Here is a 20,358-nt window from a genome sequence, read left to right as displayed (position 1 = left end):
AAGTTCTCTGAAGAAGGCTCTTGGAACCCATGGAACTTTAAGTCTACATTTAAACTTCTCTCCTACTTGGACTCACACTGGCCTCGCAGCCAGCATAAGTGTTCTTTCGTGTTAGATACTGTTTTAGGCAGAAAGGGGGTGAAAAGAGTGTAGCTGTGTTTCAAAGATTTTGATGACCTTTTGTTTGCTTTGTCAAAAACAAAGTGTTTGGAATGTGTTATACTGATGGTGATATATCTTTTCCCTAAAGATGGGTGCAAGGATTCCCTAAGCAGAATGTTCATTTTGTCAACGACAGCACCATTTGCTACGCCAGTGGCAATTTCGTAATATTTATTAATATCGAAACCAAGAAAAAAACTGTACTCCAGTGTATGAATGGCATTGTGGGCGTCGTGGCAACTAACATTCCTTATGAAGTTGTGGCTTTTTCTGACCGGAAGCTAAGACCTCTCATCTACATATACAACTTTCCTGGATTGGCCAGAAGGACCAAATTGAAAGGTACCCCGAAAGACCCTCCCTCTGCCATAACTGAAGGACCTTGTCATAAGATGTAACCAAACCTAGTTCTGATAAGTGAAGCATGTTTTGGAAGGTTTTTTTGGTGTTGTTATAATACACATTTTTTAAAGAAGGAATCAGGCTGATCACAAAGGACTTAATTAATTGGGCTAGAGCCTTGCTACTCACAGTCTGCTTACCTTCGACATTGTCATCACCTAGGGTACTTGTAAATGCAGAAACTCTGCTCCCATCCCAGACTTACTGAATTAGAATCTGCATTTTAACAACATTCCCCAGGTGATTCATATGCACATTATGCTTGAGAAGCACTGAGCTAAGACTCATTTACAGCACTAAATACATTTTGCAAAAACCTTTTTCAGAACATTTTTTTCTTCTTTTCTGGTAGTTTTTTGAAAATCCAGGTGAATTGATGTTGTATTAAAGATAAGTCTCTGAGCCTCAATTTTCTTTTCTGTGAAATGGGGATAATGGTAGTATTATTAAGACTCTGGTGATAATAAATGAAATTATATCTATAATAATAAAAGGGTAGTATGGTAATTAGACCAGACAGCTGAATGACCTTCCGGACATCCTTTCTGACAAAGCTGGGGCCCGGGGGAAGCCGGCTGGGGTCCTGGGTGCCTGCCAGTGGCCGGAGGAGGGAAGTCTGGGTCCTGGGTGCCGGAGGGAAGCCGGTGCCGGCAGCTGGGGGAAGGAAGGCCTACTCTTGCACAAATTTTTGTGCATTGGGCCTCTAGTATGTATATAATATGTCATTATATAATATATGACATGTGTCATATATATATATATCAATCAATGTTATCTACCATTTAAATTATTATTATTATTATTATTTGTTGTTGTTGTTCTTAATCCTCACCTGAGGATATTTTTTACATTGAATTTTAGAGAGAGTGGAAGGAAGGAAGGGAAGGGGAGAGAGAGAGAATATCAATGTGAGAGTCACATCTATTGGTTGCCTCCAGGCCAGGAATCAACCCTATAACTCAGGTGTCCAGGTATGTGCCCTTGACCAGGAATTGAACCCACCACCCTGCGGTGTGCTCTAACCACTTAGCACATCAGCTGGGACCATTTAAATTATTATTCACTCATTCTTAGAAATAGCTGACCCAGACCAGACTGCTGCACAGCTATTGGAGCCCATCTTCACAAGTCCCTCAATTAGGAAGGACATCATGGACAGAAATCTCAGGAGAGCTTACGGCTGGTCTTAAATCTGCAGCCTTTTGGGTCAAATAAGTGTTGAGTCAAGCCAGTGAACTGCATTATAATTTAACATTTTATTTGTGTTCCCACAGATTAAAACGACTTTTTTTTTTAATTTCACACACACACACACACACACACACACACACATTGAGACATCTGTTTGTTGTTTCACTTATTTATGCATTCATTGGTTGCTTCTTGTATATGTCCTGACTGGAGATCAAACTCACAACCTTCACATATCCGGGTGATGCTCTAACCAACTGACTACCCGGCCAGGGCCTAAAACAACCTGGAAGCTCTAGCCCAGTGGTTGGCAAACCGTGGCTCTTTGGGCCCTTGAGTTTTTAGCAAAAGCCAGCTTAGGAGTACCCTAATCCTACCTAATAAAAGAGTAATATGCTAATTGACCATACCTTCGCTACGCCCACAGCCAATCAGGGCGATATGCAAATTAACCCAACAAAGATGGCGGCCCCCACGTGCTGCCCCACCCCCCATTGCTGAGGGACCCGGGCGGCGGCGCTGTCCCCATCGCGGATGGCAGCGCCAGGGTCCAAGCCCCGACCCTGGAAGAAGGTGGAAGGCGGTGGCCAGAGCCAAGGCCTGGGTCCCCGATGCAGGAGGAAAACTGGTGCCGGCAGCCAGGTGAAGAAAGGTCTATTGCACAAATCTTCGTACAACGGGCCTCTAGTTAAGTTAATAACAATGTACCTACCTATGTAGTTTAAGTTTAAAAAATTTGGCTCTCAAAAGAAATTTCAATCGTTGTACTGTTGATATTTGGCTCAGTTGACTAATGAGTTTGCCGACCACTGCTCTAGCCAATGCAACAAAACACAAAACAGAAAAATTATAGCTATGGGAAAGGAGATAATGAGACCAACAAAGAAGTGCTCAATAAAATGCTGGTTTCAAAATAAACATCCATGCAATTAGAAGATTTAAATACTTAGGAATAATTCAAATAAGAAATGTGATTGCCCTCAGCACAGAAAGCTACAAAAATCACTGATTTAAAATATTTAAGTATATAGAGACATTTCTGGATGGAAAGCCTGGTTATTATACAGATATTTCTGATATTTTCACAGAAAGTAATTCGTAGGTTAATCCTATGTTTTCAAGAGACAGGAATACTTAAATGAAATGGTTCCTAAGTTCATCTGGAAGAAAAGTACAGAATGGAAATAATTTAAAAGAGAACGATGGGAAAGCAGAGGGCCCTTAATCATTATGGTGCTACAGTAATTAAGGATGTGATATTGGTGCAGAGATCACCAGATCAGTGAAAGAGCTGAAGTCTGGGGACAGATTCTAGAATATATAAAGCTAAGCATATGATAAAAGACACTCCCACATATACAAAAAATAAATGGTATGGATTATCCAACAATGGAATTAAGGAACTAGTTGTTTTTCAAGAACTATTTAAACAGAAGTATCAAGTTAGGTACTCATATTGTACATCAAAATATGTATCAGATGAAAATAAGAGTTCAATAGAAACAACAAACCCATTGAAAAGTAGAAGAAAATATGGTAGAAAATTGAAATGATTCCAGGGTGAGAAAGAACATTCCACACTAAGGAAAAATAGAAAGATTGACATATATAATTACATGCAAATTTAAAACTTAGGAACATATAAAATACCATGGAAAGTCAAAAGGCAAATAATAATCTGAGGGAAATATTAGGAATAAATATGATCAAATATTTTCATATATTTAGGAAATACATGAAATTTTCAAATATAGCATTAGGAAACAATAAGAAAAAAGACAAATATTCCATTAGAATAATGGAAAAGGAATTTGCCTACACCACGAAACTATAAATAAACAAAAACATTAAAAATTGTTCCATCTCAAGATGAGATTTTTCTGCTTATCAAGGTCACTTTAAAAAAAAACTTATTGATTTTTACAGAGAGGAAGGGAGAGAGGGATAGAGAGTTAGAAACATCAATCACCTGCCTCCTGCACACCCCCTACTGGGGATGTGCCCGCAACCAAGGTACATGCCCTTGGCCAGAATCGAACCTGGGACCCTTCAGTCCGCAGGCCGATGCTCTATCCACTGAGCCAAACCGGTAAGGGCCACATTTTTTTTTTTTTTCAATCTGATAACTGCTAGGCAGAGTGCAGTGAAATTGGTAGCACTCTTTTAGTTGAAGGTAGGAGTAAAAATGGATACAATCTTTCCGGGAAATAAAAATTTATCTGATTCAGTTAAACCCACTTCAAGAAGTAGAATTCACTATTAAGAAAATAATCAGAAATATGGTCAAAAATTTGTGGGCAGAGGAGTTAAGAGTACTGTCGTAGCAACAGGCTGGTTAATGTGAACATTAAAATTCACATGTTTACAGAATTATTAATTATAAAAAGCTCAATAAAAGGTAAACAACAATAAGCCAGTAGGGGTGACACTATATATCGTAATTTAAAAAATGAATTACTATGTATAATATTTAGCCCATTTTTATAGCTATAAGAAGGAAAGTTATATTTAAAGAAAAATCTGGATTTTTACAAGTAAACACATAAGAAAATACCAAAAAGAAATATACCAAATTTGGCAGTAGAATTACAAAGGGTATTTGTTCATGCTTTTTTTTGGGGGGGGGGGGGGGGGGGCTTGGAGTGGTATTTCTTTAAAAAATGCATCTTTAAAAGTTTAAAATAAATGTAAAGAATATAAAATTAATCTTTAGTTATATGAAGAAATGTCTATATAGTAGTTCTAAGAACTGGACAATATTAAGCTAAGGATATGGCCTACGGATATGGCCCAAAGTATGGAGATATAAAAGTAAGCTAGAATTATTACACCTCCCTGAAGTATTTAAAGTTGCTTGAATAACTTCTAATGATAATATTTGATATATTTATGGAATATTTTATGGTTCTTGAATCATTTCAAATCACACTTGGTCATACATGGTGTAGGATACTCAGCTGTGCATTAAAGTCTAGAGACAGTGAATTTAATAGTCTTAATTTATGCTAATATATATATTTTAAAAATAGATCTTAACTTGACTCTTAACTTTCTGTTCATTATGTTACAAATCAGCCAGGAGATCTCTTATTCCAAAAGCTAAATGTGTTTGAAATATGTGAAATATATTAGAAAAGGGAAATAAACTATAGACTGTAGTTAATCTCAGAATATGATAATTAAGTCCCTGTAATGTTTTTTATATTTTAGGCAATGTTCTTCTGGACTATACTCTACTTTCATTCAGTTATTGTGGCACCTACCTGGCTAGTTACTCCTCTCTCCCAGAATTTGAATTGGCTCTCTGGTAAGTTTCAGCATCCTGCCAAATTCCTTTCATTTGAGTTCAATTTGACTAGTTAAAGGAATTTACCGAATGCTTTTACATTAGGTTACTTATAAAAATCTTTCTGGATTTTATCAAAGGACAGATACATGAAAAATCTGAAACAACGAAAAACAGAAGAAGTAAAAGTCCTAATCATGACATTTAATTTTAGTTACTACTTTTAGGCATGAAATTTGGTAGGGCAAAAGCTAAATGAGAGTTAAATTAATTACCCTAGTTCTCTTTTTATTAGTGTGCTATAATATTTCCTTTGTCAAAAAAAGAATGCATTTATAAATACATAAACTTTCATCTTTTCTACAAATAAATAGCCTGCTTCCCACTAATGTTGAACTTAGTAAGATGGTCTCTATATTAGAGCTCAGTTTGAAGTGGTTGTTTTGCTGTACAGGACTACCTGTGGATAAGATATATCTGGTCTTTGCTGGGTTGTTCCATGTGGCCAGATTCAAAACTGCAGGCACTCTTCCATCCTTAATAAAAAATCCTTCAGGGGAGTCTAATTAAGGGAAAGTGCAAAATGTTCCAGGAATGATTGAGGATGCTCCTTACATATTAGTATTTCTTATATAAAAACTAGAGGCCCAGTGTGCAAAATCGCGTGACACTCAGACCTGCCGCACCGCCACGGGACCTATCAGTGCACCTCCTGGTGAATGGTCGTTTGGTCGTTATGGCGTTACGGCATTATGGCCACTGGCCTTTTATAATCCTACCTAATAAAATAGTAATATGCAAATTGACCGCACCTTTGCTACACCCAAGCCACGCCCACCAGTCAAAGCCACGCCCACAAGCCAATCAGGGCGAATATGCAAATTACCCAACAAAGATGGCGGTTAATTTGCATACGCTGAGGGAGGGAGGAGTGAAGACTGAAGACAACTTAGAAGGAAGAGGGAGGAAAAGCGGAAAGCAAGGTGGCTGCCAGAGGGAAAGCCCATGCAGGGCAGAGCGGGGCAGAGCGGGGCAGAGCGGGGCAGAGCAGGGCGGACAGCAGTGGCGCGCGGGTGCAGGCGCGGCTGCCACAAAGGCAGTAGCAACGGCAGCACACACGGCCACAGGGGCCACTTGCAGGATTCTTCCTGCAAATGGGCTACTAGTATAGATGTAATAATCTAGGTTCAGTGAGCCATTTTAGGTTTTGCAGTTTCTTTTTTTTTAAAAAAAAAAAGCTTTATTGAGATATAATTGACTTATAATAAAGTATATATACAGACGTACAATTTGATAAGTTTTTATTTATGAATAAACCCATGAAACCATCACCATAATCAAGATAATAAGTATATCCATCACCCCCAAAAGTTTCTTTGTGCCCCTCAGATCCTTCCTTATTGGCCCTTGCCACATATACTCTTACCCCATCACTGCCCTGCCCCCTGGCCCCAGTCCACCACTGATATGTCTTCTGTCACTCTGGATTCATTTGTGTTTTCTAGAATTTCATATACAGAAAGTCATACATTATATACCCTTTTTCGGGGGGTCTGGCATCTTCTATGCAACATAATTATTTTGAATTGTCTTATTTTTAAACTCTTATGCTATGTGTATCAATAGTTTATTCCTTTCTATTTCATGGTATAGGTATACCACAGTTTGTTTATCTACTCACCTGTCGATGGATGTATTAGTTTGCTGGGGCTGCCATTAACCAAGTACCACAAACTGAGTGACTTAAACAGCAGAGTTTATTGTCTCATGATTGTGGACACTACAAGTCTGAGATCCAGGTGTGAGGGCTATGAGGAAAATGGAGAACATTAAAAACGACCACTTTAGAGAATAGGAGAGAGCACTCACCAGAGAAATAGTAGGATCAAAGGTTGTATTGAGGCTTCAGTGAATGCAGTAACCAGGAATTGATGATGTCACTGACACACATAGTCCTATGATCTTCCTATGTCTCCCTACCCCAGGCTTTCAGTTGTATCCATCCAGGCTTGACAATTTTTTGCCAGGCATCTGAGGCAGAAAGTCTAAAGATCAAGGAAGCAGCAATACTAGCAATAGAATGGTTGACATGATGGACAGGACATTAGGGATGAGGATGGAAGAAGGTGAAAGCAGAGGAAGCCAAAAGACCAATCGAGCTTAATAAATATTAGTTCCAGTTTCACAGTCACAACTCTGAATGGAGTGCTGGCTGCCTGTATGTGGGGGGATAGCTTACATTAATTTTTTTCTTTTTATTTCATCTAGCAAAGGACCTTGCTCACAGTAGGCATTTATGACATCCTCTCAAGTGAATAAACCAATTAATACATTTTAAAGTACTGGTACTGTGATTGAAAAAACTCAATAAATGATCAATTGGCGTCAATGTATACAGTAAACCCAGTATCATACAGTATTTGTATATACTATAGAGATTTAGGTACCTACACTTATTTAGATACCTACATTTATTTAGATACCTACATTTATATTCCATTTTCTAGATTTGGATGAGTTAAATACAAATTAAATAAGATGAAATAGACTTGGTTGCATATGAGTAATATTTTTTTAAAATAGTTATTTTGCTTTCTTTAACAGGTACAGTATAATGATAATTATAATTATTTTATGAATGTGATATTAATGCCATAGATTATATAAATTATATAATAAATTAAGTCATAATTTATGTAAATTGTTTTCATATAATTAGATAAATATTCTCAATATATGAAATTCAAATTAATTATTTTTTTACCAAACGCAATTTTTCTCTAAGGAACTGGGAATTAGGTGTCATTTTGTGCAAGAAATCACAACCTGGTGTAGATGTGAGCCAGATGACCTTTAACCCCATGAACTGGCGCCAGCTGTGCTTGTCAAGTCCAAGTTCAGTGACTGTGTGGACCATTGAAAGAAGTAACCAGGAGCATTATCTCAAAGCAAAGTGAGAGACTTCATTGTAATACAACTAGAGGCCTGATGCATGAAATTTGTGCGGGGAAGGGGGGTCCCTCAGCCCAGCCTGCACCCTCTCGCAATTCAGGACCCCTCACTCCTAACCACCTGCCTGCTCATTCCTTACCACTTGGCTCAGTGCTCCTTAGCACTGCCACAGAGGCAGGAGAGGCTCCCGCCACCACCACTGCGCTCGCCAGACCTGAGTCCGGCTTCTGGCTGAGCAGTGCTCCCACTGTGGGAGTGCACTGCCCACCAGGGGGCAGCTCCTGTATTGAGCGGCTGCCTCCTGGTGGTCAGTGTGCATCAAAGCAACCAGTCATTCTGGTCATTCCACCGTAAAGGTCGCTGGGCTTTTATTATATAGATACAGTGGTGGACTTTGTATGCATGTAATGTTGATTGGATCAATTTGATGAATTAAATGTCTTTATCCATACATCTTAAGTTATCACATCTTTCTACAAATATAATGACATTGGAGTGGTTGTTTGCATTCCAAAAAGATTCTCTATGACTTGATTTCCAATCAATTTCTTTTAAATAACAAGTCCTCTTAGAGCTTTTAAAAACAGCATGGTTTAATTTTCCAAAATTTTATTTGCTATTACTATTTCAAAACATGCCTATTATATAAAAAGAACAATTCTGAATTTTTGCTCCTATTACTTTGATGCCCAACTGAAATATCAAAAATAAGAAACTTTTAGATATGGAAATTTTATATATAGATCATATCTTTAGCCACATTATCTATAAACAAAAGGGTAGTTGCATATAGTGGATCATGGGAGTGACCTATTTAAATAAAACTGGGTCAAAGAGAAATTCTAGCCCTGGCCAGGTGGCTCCGTTGGTTGGAGTGTTGTCCCATATACCAAAAGTTTGCAAATTCAATTCCCAGTCAAGACACACCTACATTGTGGGTTTGATCCCTGGTTTGGGATGCATATGGGAGGCAACCAATCAATGTTTCTCTCTCTCATCAATGCTTCTCTCACTCTCCATTCTTCTGTTCCTAAAATCAATTATCCTCAGGTGAGGATTAAAAAAGAGAGAGAGAAATTCTATGACTCATGTCCTGGTGATAGTTGATGATAATGGTGTCTTTGTTGAAAAGAGTTCAAAGATTCAAGATGCCCCTGAGCTGACCATACTCCCCCAAATAAAGACTAAGGAGATGTTGGCCATATACATCCTTGAAACTGCAGTATTTGAAAACTGCCTTCTTAAGAGAAATGTAAATATAGTAAATAAAGTTATTCTGATGTTTCTTTTTTCCATAGGTCGGTAAAATTACCTATGGAAGACGGGTCATATTTTAATGAAAAAGACATAATTTTCCCTGAATCGTTGCCCAAGGATCTTATCTATGGACCTGTCCTCCCACTATCAGCCATTGCCGGGCTAGTAGGCGAAGAGGCTGAAACTTTCAGGGTAATGACCTGGCATGTCTTCCTATTTATCTTCACACTAGAGGCCTGATGCATGACATTCATGCACTTTGGGGGGGGGGGGCTCACCCGGCATGCTCCCTCTCACTGTCCAGGACCCCTTTGGGGATGTCCGACTGCTGGCTTAGGCCCGCTTCCCCTGGGCCTACGCCAGCAGTTGGACATCCCCCGAGGGGTCCTTAGTGCTGCCGCGGAGGTGGGAGAGGCTCCTGCCACGCTGCTGGGCTCGCCAGCTGTGAGCCCAGCTTCTGGCTGAGCAGCGCTGCCCCCGTGGGAGTGCACTGACCACCAGGGGGAAGTTCCTGCATTGAGCATCTGCCCCCTGGTGATCAGTGCACGTCATAGCAACTGGTCATTCTGCCGTTTGGTCTATTTGCTTATTAGCCTTTTATTATATAGGACTAGAGGCCCGGTGCACGAAATTCGTGCACGGTGGGGAGGGTGGGTAGCGGGGGGGTGTTGTCCCTCAGCCCAGCCTGCAGTCTCTCCAATCTGGGACCCCTCAAGGGACCTTCATTTTTTCCTTCAAGAGTGTGGTGGAAAAACCCTAGATTACCTTCTTGGATTCTTATAACCCAAATTACCAAGAACACTGCAATTGGTGGCCTACAGGGAGCTTAGCCAATGAGTGGTCAGAAAAGGTATTTACTCTCAAAATGGTTTGGCTCAGTGGATAGACCGTGGGCCTGCAGACTGAAGGGTCCCAGGTTTGATTCCTGTTAAGGGCATGTACCTTCGTTGGAGGCATATCCCCAGTGGGGAGTGTGCAGGAGGCAGCTAATGGATGTTTCTCTCTCATTGATATTTCTGACTGTCTATCCCTCTCCCCTCTTCTCTGTAAAAAAAAAAAAAAAAAAAAATCAATAAAATTTTTTTTTAAAAAGGTGTATCCTCTGCAGCTCATGCAGCCCCTGGGTTGTGTCCACTGGGCTAGGGGCGTGTCCCTGCCACCCGGTGGTGGCTGCCGGGGTCTCCGCACACCCCAGAGGCCAGCAGCCATCCCCCTGTGGAGGGCGCTAGGCTTGGGGCATGGACACAATCTGCCACTTGGTTCTGGAGCTTGGAAAGCCTCTGGGGCGGGGCGGGAACATCCCCATCTCCAAACGCCCCAAGGCCAGCAGCCAGCCCCACCATGGGCCCCAGGCTCAAGGCTTGCAGGGACCCTGGGCAGCATGCAGCGGTGGTCGCCAGGGTCTTGGCAAACCCAGGAGGCCAGCAGCTGCCCCTGGTCCTGGGCGCCTGGCTGGGGGCGTGGCCCCAAACCGCCGCTTTGTGCAGGAGCCTTTGCAAGTGGCTTGGGGAGGCCAGCAGCCAGCCTGACCATGGGTCTCAGGCTCGGGACTTGCAGGGACCCCGGGCAGCACACAGCAGTGGCCGCCAGGGTCTCAGCACACCCCAGAGGCCAGCGGCAGCCCCCAGTCCTGGGCGCCTGGCTGGGGGCGTGGCCCCAAACCGCCGCTTTGGGCAGGAGCCTTTGCAAGCCGCTGGGGTTGCTTGGCGCCTACACCCATAGGCTCTACCACCAGGTTGCTTGACGCCTACACCCATAGGCTCTGAGTGGCCAGGGGGCGTTCTGGGACCCCTGCCGCTCAGGACCTAAGCACGGGCCTACAGGCTAGGAGCAGCCTGGGTCTGGAGGATGTTTCCTGGACCCAGGCCGCTCAGCGCCCGCATATGCAAATTAACCGCCATCTTGTTCGCTCTGATTGGCTGTGGGCGTAGCGGAGGTGCGGTCAATTTGCATGTTTCTCTATTATAAGGTAGGATGATCATCCCATGAGACATGAAGACTGGGTGAAGATAATGGCACAGCTAACTGACACTGGGAGTCCAGATGTGATTTCAATTTTGGACGTACCAACTTGGGGTGCTGGGAATGACTCTAGCTAGAGATGCCAGGCAGAAGTCAGCAAAGTGACTTACTGTTAGGGAGAAGTCAGGGCTGCAGACGTAAGATGTCAGAGTCATTCTCACAGAGTAGAAGCACTGAGGGGTGGGATGTGATAAGAAGGAGACAGAGGGTGTCAGGGAAGAGAGCCAGAGAGGAAGCTGACTGCCAAAATTTGGAAGGAGGAAGGTGAGTCTGAGAAGGAAAAGCCACAGAATAGGAGCAAATCCAGGAAAGAGCAAGACTGTGGAAAACAGTGGAAGAAAGTTTCAAAAGGGAGTTTGTCAGCAGTTGCACACTCATTCATTCATTCAACAAATTTATCAAGCTCCTCTTATGTAGCAGGAACTGTTTTAGGCAATGGGGTCACATGATGACCAACCAGGCATAATAATCCCTGCCGCTTGGAGCTTACATTTTATCAGGAAGACAGAGTAACAACACCAAAAGTAAAGAGAGACATTAAATCACTGAAAAATGTGCTAATTATTTTGGGAAAAATGGAGAATGGAGGTGAGGACAAGATTAACATATGCTGGTCAAGGGAGGCCTTTGGGGAGATGACAGTTAAACTGAGACTTTAAGGACCAGGAGGCATTACTCATGCTACAAGCAGGGTAGAGTGTTTAGGAAGAGGGAACTATATGGACAAAGGTCCTAGGGGAAGAAAAGAATTGATTATGTCTGGAGAGCAGAGAAAAGACAATGTACTAGTAGCTGGAGCATCTATAATAATAAAAGCGTAACATGCTAATTAGACTGGACAGCCGAACAAACTTCTGGACGTACTTCTGGACGACCTTCCAGATGAAGCCGAGGCTGCGAGGGCCAAGGTAGCCCCTGCAGCTGCAAGGGCTGAGCCCCTTGCACGAGGGGGAGTGAGGTGCAGGTGATGTTCAGGAGGGAGGCAGGGAGCAGAGTAGCACAGGCAGGGTCTTTGAGGTGAAGGTAAGGAGCTTGAAACTAAGCCTCTCTGGTCTACATTATGCTAATGCTTGCGTTAAAGCTCCAGGTCAAGGATAAAAGAGAGGTTCCCAAATGTTTTACCACTGCAGAGAATTAAGCTATGGATGTTAAAAATAATTCAATGTGGTAGTTTATTTAAAAATTTCTGACAAGCAAGAGAAAGCGTTGTATGCTCTTTGTGTTTTTTCTAAAGAACGGCAATTATTCACTCATTTACATTACTGAGAGTGACTAATTCCTTTTAATAGCACAGATCTTAGCCTTGGAAATACAACCACACTCAGCCACAGTGGGGCAGCAAAGTAAACACAAATAAATCAGCCATCAGGGTTTACAACTTAAAAAAAAATGTTGATATGTTTAGTATTTGATACCCAGGACTCCAAATATTCAACTCTCTCAAATATTTTCTTTTTTTGTTTTTCTGCAGGAGCCCTCAGTCTTTCATATTTTGCACCAACAAGATTAACACTACATACAACATTTAAAATTCAGGCAATTGTCCTTGTCATTTGAAAAATGCTATGGGAATGCCTTCCTTAAATATTTAAAAGTGGAGTTACCATTTTAAAAAATTAAAGAGACATCTTTATTTCCTAGGACTTTTGTACTCAGTGCATTTTAACCTTTTTCTGAAGACAGAAATTTAATGTTTAAGTTTGACATCTCTAAATCATACAGGGAATATTAATAAAGCCATATACTTTGTATTTAATTAAGAAATTAACTTTTTCAATGTTTCTTCATTTTATAGATAAAGCAAAATGGCTAAAACATTAATTTCTAATCAGTGAGTGAAAGCATAAAATAGATCTCAAATGTCTTGATTCTATTCCTTCCTTTGAATGGCATTTCTTGTGACCTGGGTACCAATGGCAAAGATACAGTGATGACTTGATCTACATAAGAGTCTTAAGCACATTATAGGCCCTTAAATAGGCCTGTGTCACATTACACAACTTATTTAGGGCATTAGAAAGGTGCCTAGGAGTAGCATGGTGGAAATCAAAAGCAGATGTTATCTGGCTAGAAATTGGATCCAAAATAGTCAGTTTAATCGCAAGTATCCACTTTCCTTTTTCCATCTACCTTTTTTAAAAAGGTGCTAAATAGGAATCTCTTTTATAAACTCAAGTTTTCTGAAACAGATTCAGGTGTTACGTTTTCTGAAACAGTATTAACTTGGACTCAAAATTTTCATGTTTGGTCTTCAAGTGACCAAAATGTTTGAGTTATGATTCCAGAAGACTACACAAGGAGTTGGTGTTATCAACAAATATTTTAAAATACTATCAGCACCTTTTCTTTTACAATTCTCAAAATTTTCAGAATTAAAAATTGTTTCTACTCACATAATCCATATAATATCACATTTATTTTTATGTGGCACAGAACATATTTATTGATGAAAGGAAGTATTAGGAAGACAAGCCCAGGATTATCTTCAAGTAAGAAAAGCCACATATAATATTAGTTTAACATGCCAAGGCCAGAAAATTCAGTTTCAGTCCTCACCTTTTGTTGCATATGCACAGACTCACTGGTGTTGTGAGAACCAGACATATGTGTTCTTAAGATTTTAGGCCCATTGCAATACCAGGAAGAGTCTGTCTTTTTGTGATTTATAGTCTAAGGTTATATGTCATTAAGTCAACCCAATAAACTTTTTAAAATATATATATTTTATTGATTTTTTACAGAAAGGAAGAGAGAGGGATAGAGAATTAGAAACATCGATGAGAGAGAAACATCGATCAGCTGCCTCTTGCACACCCCCTACTGGGGATGTGCCCGCAACCAAGGTACATGCCCTTGACCGGAATCGAACCTGGGACCCTTGAGTCCGCAGGCCGACGATGTATCCATTGAGCCAAACCGGTTTCGGCAACCCAATAAACTTTTAAATAATGGTGATTACATTATGGGATTCAGTGAGTAATTCTTTTCAATTAGTCAAATCTCAGACACCACAAAAAATGTCATTAATTAGTAGCAGTTTAATCCAGGGTGGTTTTGTCCCTTTGTTTGGCCTACCGGTTGGCCAAATTGTTATTCAAGTTTTATTTTCTAACAATCTAAGGGTATGAGGACATGAAAAAGACCAATTATATAATCAAAGTCAGTCTATCCTTTTCAAAATTATTATGATGATTGTTCCTATATGTGGTTTCTACCTTAGTCATGTTTCAAGGTCCATCCCAAATGATAATTCTCTCTCTCTACACTTCTCTCAGTCCACCAAGAAGAACCAATTGCTTTCTCATAGATACACCTGTGATATTTAAACACACCCCTCTACTATACCCTGCCCAGTTTTCTAATTCTGATATTTGTTGATACTAGTTCTTTTAATAGTTGATTATCCTATTGAGAAGAAGAATTCCTTAGAACTTGGCATAATGCCTTTGTCCAATTATGCAACAAACATATAAGTTGAGAATCTACTAGATATAGTTACTTTAATAGTGTCACATGTACTTTACCTTGAAACGACAAACCTTTACTAAATTAAAAGAGTGGTATATAATATTTTATTAAATTAACTGAGTATTAGGAAGGTGACTTGCATACATTGGAAAATATTGAGTAGAAAAATCACTGTCGATATGGTTTGAAGTATTCCCCAACTGTAGAACCAATTCCAATTTACCCTGCTTTATTTTTCTCTAAGTACTGTTCAACACATAACATTCTATATATTTATCTCCTTAACTTATTTTTACTCTATTTCCCCTCACCAGGATGTATGAGGAGGCAGGAATTATTGTATGTTTTGTTCACTGCTACATTCCTGTGCCTAGAATAGAGCCTGGAATATAATAAGTATCCAATAAATATTTGTTAGATGAATGAATAAGTGGATGAAATAAGCATGTAACATCCAAGGAATTTAGCAGTTCTGATAATTTGGCTAGTGGCATATTAATGTTTTCTGTTCCAATGGGTGTACGGACGCCTCAAGAAAACAAAGACATTATGTTGTAGCTAATGCAATTCTAAAAATAGTATAGCATAACCAAGAGCTCAGATAGTACTTAACATTATGTTCCCAATACAAATTAAATAAACAAACAAACAAATGTAAGCTCCATATATTTGACTGGTTTAAATAAAAAGAAGGGAGTGCCATATTATTTTGTCCTGAGTTCACAATCTTAAATCAATCTGGGGCGGAGGGAGAGACATGCCCAAAATAGCTGTTACAACTACCTTGACCTCCAGGAAGAGAGCAGGTGGTCCCAGGCTTACAATGAGACCTGCTCTGCCCTTACAGAAAGGGGGAGTGGCCTCTGCTCTGCTGGACACAAGCGTTTAACACTGCAGGAGGCATAATACTGTGGTATTACTAGTTAAGACAGCAACCAACAGACTGTAATGTGCTTTCGTATGGCCCCAACCTAAGAATGTCTTTTACACTTTTTTAAGGGTTGCTAAAAAAAAAAAAAAAAAAAAAAAAAGGACTGGGGGTGTATGTGACAGAAAACTATGTGGTCCACAAAGCTTAAAATATTCGCTACGTAGTCCTTTATAGGAAAAATTTGCCTTAGATCCTTGGCCCATATTATTTTTAGTCTCCAAAGCCAGCTTTTTTTCTAGGTACATCTTATAGATTTTGTGCATTTTTCTTTGAGTTTTCCGTGCAAAGTCACAGGATGTTTCATGAACCGCATTTGAGAGGCCACCAGAATCAGACAAGGAGTACTCTTTTCATTCCTCATGAAAGCTAACTAACCAGAGGATCTAGGGAGACCTCTCCATAGCCACTCCAGGAAAAGTTGACGAAAGTCTTCCTCAGAAATGGTGATTGTAGTTAGACCATGACTCTCTTAGATTCAAGATACAAAAAAGTCTACCAAGGAACAGTGTATAAGTTATTACTCAAAACGCACGAAAATCTGTGACACTAGATCTCTTGAGTGCCACTAGAAAAATGAAGGTGACAAGAATGCCTTTTTATTACCTAGTGAATTAAAATGTAGAGAAGTAGAGAAAGAAAGGGAAGTTGAGTTCACTCTTGGCAAGTGGTGGGGCCAGTGGAGGTGTGAATGTACATATTCATTTTTTCCCTCTTGGAAATTGATTTGATGGGTATTTCTCTGCCTCTTAGGCCATAATTGTTGTTTTAACACAAGGTTTCTAATCTTTCTTCGAAGCCCAAAGATGATCTCTATCCTTTGCTTCACCCAACTATGCACTGCTGGACTCCACAGAGTGAGCTGTACGTTGGCAGTGAAGAGGGTCATCTTTTAGTGATTAATGGAGAAAACCTGAAGGTGACTGTGCTTGAGAAGATAGAAGACATATCACCAATGGGTGAGAAACTGCTTTGCTTCGTATTCCCAGAAGCGTAGCCATTGGTGATGGTTTTTGCACTTAAAGATGAATGTGTGTTTTTTCCTATTTTTCTCTTTCTTGGAGTCATCTTTGACTCCTTCTCCTCCTTTATCCTGTAGTTAGTTACGTTACCAAGTCCTATAACTTCTAGCTAGCTACTGTTTCTTAAATGTTACATGTTCTAGTCATTCTGCTATCACTCTATAATGCAGATTCATGTAATCCTCAGAACAGTTTTACAAGGGAGATACATTTTAATCTCCGTGATATAGATGAGGAAATGGAGGCATTGAGAGGTTAGCAAATATGCCTGAACTCACATAACTAGTAAACTGTAGAGCTGAAACCTAAACCCAGGCTATAAGACTTCAGAGTCCAGGTTGTTAGCTACTTTGCTATATCCTTTTCCATAATATGCCTATTCTGCTTAATAAGCTAATGTGTTCTTTTCTGACCTTTACCCTCTCAACCCTTTCTCCATAATAGTCTGCTTAGTTCAACTACCATCTTGAAAATTACCTTTGTTAAGTGGTTAGAATTTCTAAGAGAACCTGATCTACTCTCTTTAGATCGGGTGTCCATTCCTGGTCCTGTCAGCTCAGTCCAGACTTGGGCCTGGGTCACAGAAGTAGCTAGGTATAGGCGCTTTGAAAAGGGAACCTTTCCAGGGCAAGCTTCTCTAATACTTTCCATGGGATAAAATAATAAGAGCAAAAGGAATGTAGAGTGCAAACGTGTCCATTGCACTCTCCATTCCTTTTGCTCTTATTATTTCACACCTTGATTTTTGCAACAACCTTAGGACTGACTTAATTGACTTTAATCAACAACTGACTCAAACCAGGCAGCTCATCCCTGCCAAACTGCTTTTCTTAAAGACTGTTTTTTAACATGTAATTCAAGGATTGCTCCACCTTGCTTTCACGCTCTCTCCAATCTCATCTTACCTGCCCCATTAGTATTAGTTCCCACTACTCCCCAGTACAAGTCTTCTGTCTAAACAGTCAGTTCTTCCCATCATTTCGCAGACATGCCTCCTACTCATTCCCTTCCCACTTTACTCTCTGAACCCTCCAATTCCCAGCTCAAACGTCACCTCCTACAGCAAGTTTCCCCCAACTGCAGTGACCCTCAGCTACGCCCTCTCCCACTCTCTGACACTCACGTCATTGATAAAACTGAGACTATTAGATTTGACTTTCCTATCCTAGACCCTCTTTCTTCCTTTTACTCTCACCTGTGGCCTCCGAGCTTGGTTGGCTCTCTAATATCGCAGCCACAATGCCATCCCACAGCTCTTTGAAAAGCAAACCTCTTTTGTGGCCTATATTTCCAATATCACCTATTTCCACTTGACACTTTTAGAAGTTCTCATTATTCCTCTGCTCTCCCCAAATTCTGCCTTCTGCTATTTGCCATTACCCTTGTCTAGTATGTCTTTCTCCTCCTTGTCTACCTGGTGAAATTGTCCTCTGTGGAGCTCTCCCTGTCCTCACCCCAACCTTCAGGCATAATTAGGTGCCCCTGTCTGGGTTTCCTTCAGATTCACTGCTTTCTTAGAGCCTCATCGTGAGCTATTACAATGTTCCATGTGCATGTCTTTCCCACTAGTCATCAACTCTTTGAAGTTAGGAACTGTGTTTTAAACATCCTTTGGCTCCAAAAGTTAATCCCAGAGATTTCTACAGAGTAAATTAGCACCTGTATGTGTTTGTAAATTCAATTATAAAAAAAGGTTTTTCATTTCCAAACTCCTAAAACACTTGTAATATGTTATACCCAATTTAGAACTTAATCATGGTAGTTGTACATTGTATACTTTCTTCCTGTATACTATTTCTAATACTTTCCATGGGATAATATAATGCTTTCAAAATAGATATTTATCTAACCTCTATAATGTGTAAGATACTATGCAAGGTGCTTCAGAGTTGACAGAGATGGCAAATATATAATCTTATAATCTCTACTTTCAAGTGATTTCTATTTTAGTAAAGAGAATAAGACAAGTAGTCAGTTAATTACAGTCTGGTAGATGAGGATGATTTCACTAAGGGAGAACTTCACCAAGTGCTGTGGGGATTCAGAGCAGGGAAACAGGCCAAGGTAAGTTATTTTGAAAGCAGCACTTGAAATGGCCCTTGAAGGATGGGTTCACAGGCAGAGAAAAGGGTAGGTGGACTTTTTGGCAATGGTATCTATGTAGACAAAAACCTGGAGTAGTGGAGACACAAGAAGTGGTCCAGTTTGTCTGGAGCATCAAGTTTTACACAGAGGTAGTGGGTCATCTGATATACCATATCTGACCTTGAACATAAGGCTAAGATGTTTATACTTAACTAGAGGCCCAGTGCACGAAATTTGTGCACAGGGGGAGGGGTGTCCCTCAGCCCAGCCTCCAGCTTCCACCCTCTCCAATCTGGGATCCCTCTCACAATCCAGGACTGCTGGCTCCCAACTGCTCACCTGCCTGCCAGCCTGATCACCCCCTAACCACTGCCCTGCCAGCCTGATTGCTGTCTAACTGCTCCCCTGCCAGCCTGTTTGCCCCCAACTTCCCTCCTCTGCTGGCCTTGTCACCCCTAACTGCTCTCCCCTGCAGGCTTGATTGCCCCCAACTGCCCTCTCTTGTAGGCCTGGTCCCTCCCAAATGCCCTCCCTTGCTGGCTATCTTGTGGTGGCCATCTTGTGTCCACATGGGGGCAGGATCTTTGACCACATGGGGGCAGCTATCTTGATCTTATGTGTTGGAGTCATGGTCAATCTGCATATTACTCTTTTATTAGATAGGATAGAGGCCTGGTGCATGGGTGGGGGCCAGCTGGTTTGCCCTGAAGGGTGTCCCGGATCAGGGTGGGAGTTCCCTTGGGGCGTGGGGCGGCCTGGGCGAGGGGCCTGTGGTGGTTTGCAGGCCAGCCATGCTCCCTGGCGACCCAAGCGGAGGCCCTGGTATCTGGGATATATTTATCTTCTATAATTGAAACTTTGTAGCCTTAAGTGGAGGCCTGGGCCGGCCAGGGCAGGTTGAAAGCTTGGCTTCCTCAGTTGCCGGGGACAACCCTAGCCTGCTCTCTCCAGCTCTGTGGCTACCACCATTTTTCTTGGGATTTATCTTCTATAATTGAAACTTTGTATTCTTGAGTGGAGGCCTGGGCCCCCCAGGGTGTGTGGAAAGCTTGGCTTCCTCTATTGCTGGGGAAACCCAAGCCTCCCTCCTGCTCTCTGTGGCGGCAGCCATCTTGGTTGGGGTTTATTTGCATATTCACTCCTGATTGGCTGGTGAGCGTGGCTGGTGGGCGTGGCTGGTGGGCATGGCTGGAGGGTGTAGCAGACTTAGGGTCAATTTGCATATTACTCTTTTATTAGGTAGGAGGAGTCAGCTGGCAGGCAGACATAAAAAATTTCTGAATGGGGAGGTACCCCAACTGTAATTGTGCTTGGGAGATTAATTTAGCCATCATTCAAGAAAGGAAGATCCTAGTAGCAGGTGGCTATAAGAAGCAGGCACCTAGACCAGGGAAGGAGACATAAGAAGCAGGACTCTAGTGGCAGTTGGATTGGAAAAAAAGAGACTACTGGGAGGTGACTAGTGCTTGAAGGAAAGGACATTGTCCTTTTAGCATCTGGCATAAGGCCACGTACCTAGTATGCAGTAAACAAATAATTTCATGCATGCCATCTGAATTTTTAATCTTGTGGTTCTCATGTTT

At 41.1% G+C, this 20,358-nt stretch overlaps 1 protein-coding gene across 1 annotated transcript in view; it reads left to right on the top strand.

Annotated features, from left to right (window-relative positions):
- Nucleotides 1–20,358, top strand: part of CFAP43 (cilia and flagella associated protein 43) — a gene marked incomplete at its 3' end in the record, with an annotated part of 88,472 nt that overhangs the window by 1,955 nt on the left and 66,159 nt on the right. Inside the window, exons 2-6 of the mRNA XM_079794031.1 lie at nt 251–504; nt 4,966–5,062; nt 7,827–7,994; nt 9,292–9,442; nt 16,468–16,627. Coding sequence (XP_079650157.1) covers nt 251–504; nt 4,966–5,062; nt 7,827–7,994; nt 9,292–9,442; nt 16,468–16,627 — 830 coding nt within the window. The remainder of the gene's footprint in view (nt 1–250; nt 505–4,965; nt 5,063–7,826; nt 7,995–9,291; nt 9,443–16,467; nt 16,628–20,358) is intronic.

The sequence above is a fragment of the Cnephaeus nilssonii genome, assembly GCF_951640355.1.
Source record: "Cnephaeus nilssonii genome assembly, chromosome: 16".
In the NCBI taxonomy this organism is placed as follows: Eukaryota; Metazoa; Chordata; class Mammalia; order Chiroptera; family Vespertilionidae; genus Cnephaeus; species Cnephaeus nilssonii.
The sequence above is the reverse complement of the archived record's forward strand: the minus strand, read 5'-3'. Positions and strand labels throughout refer to the sequence as shown.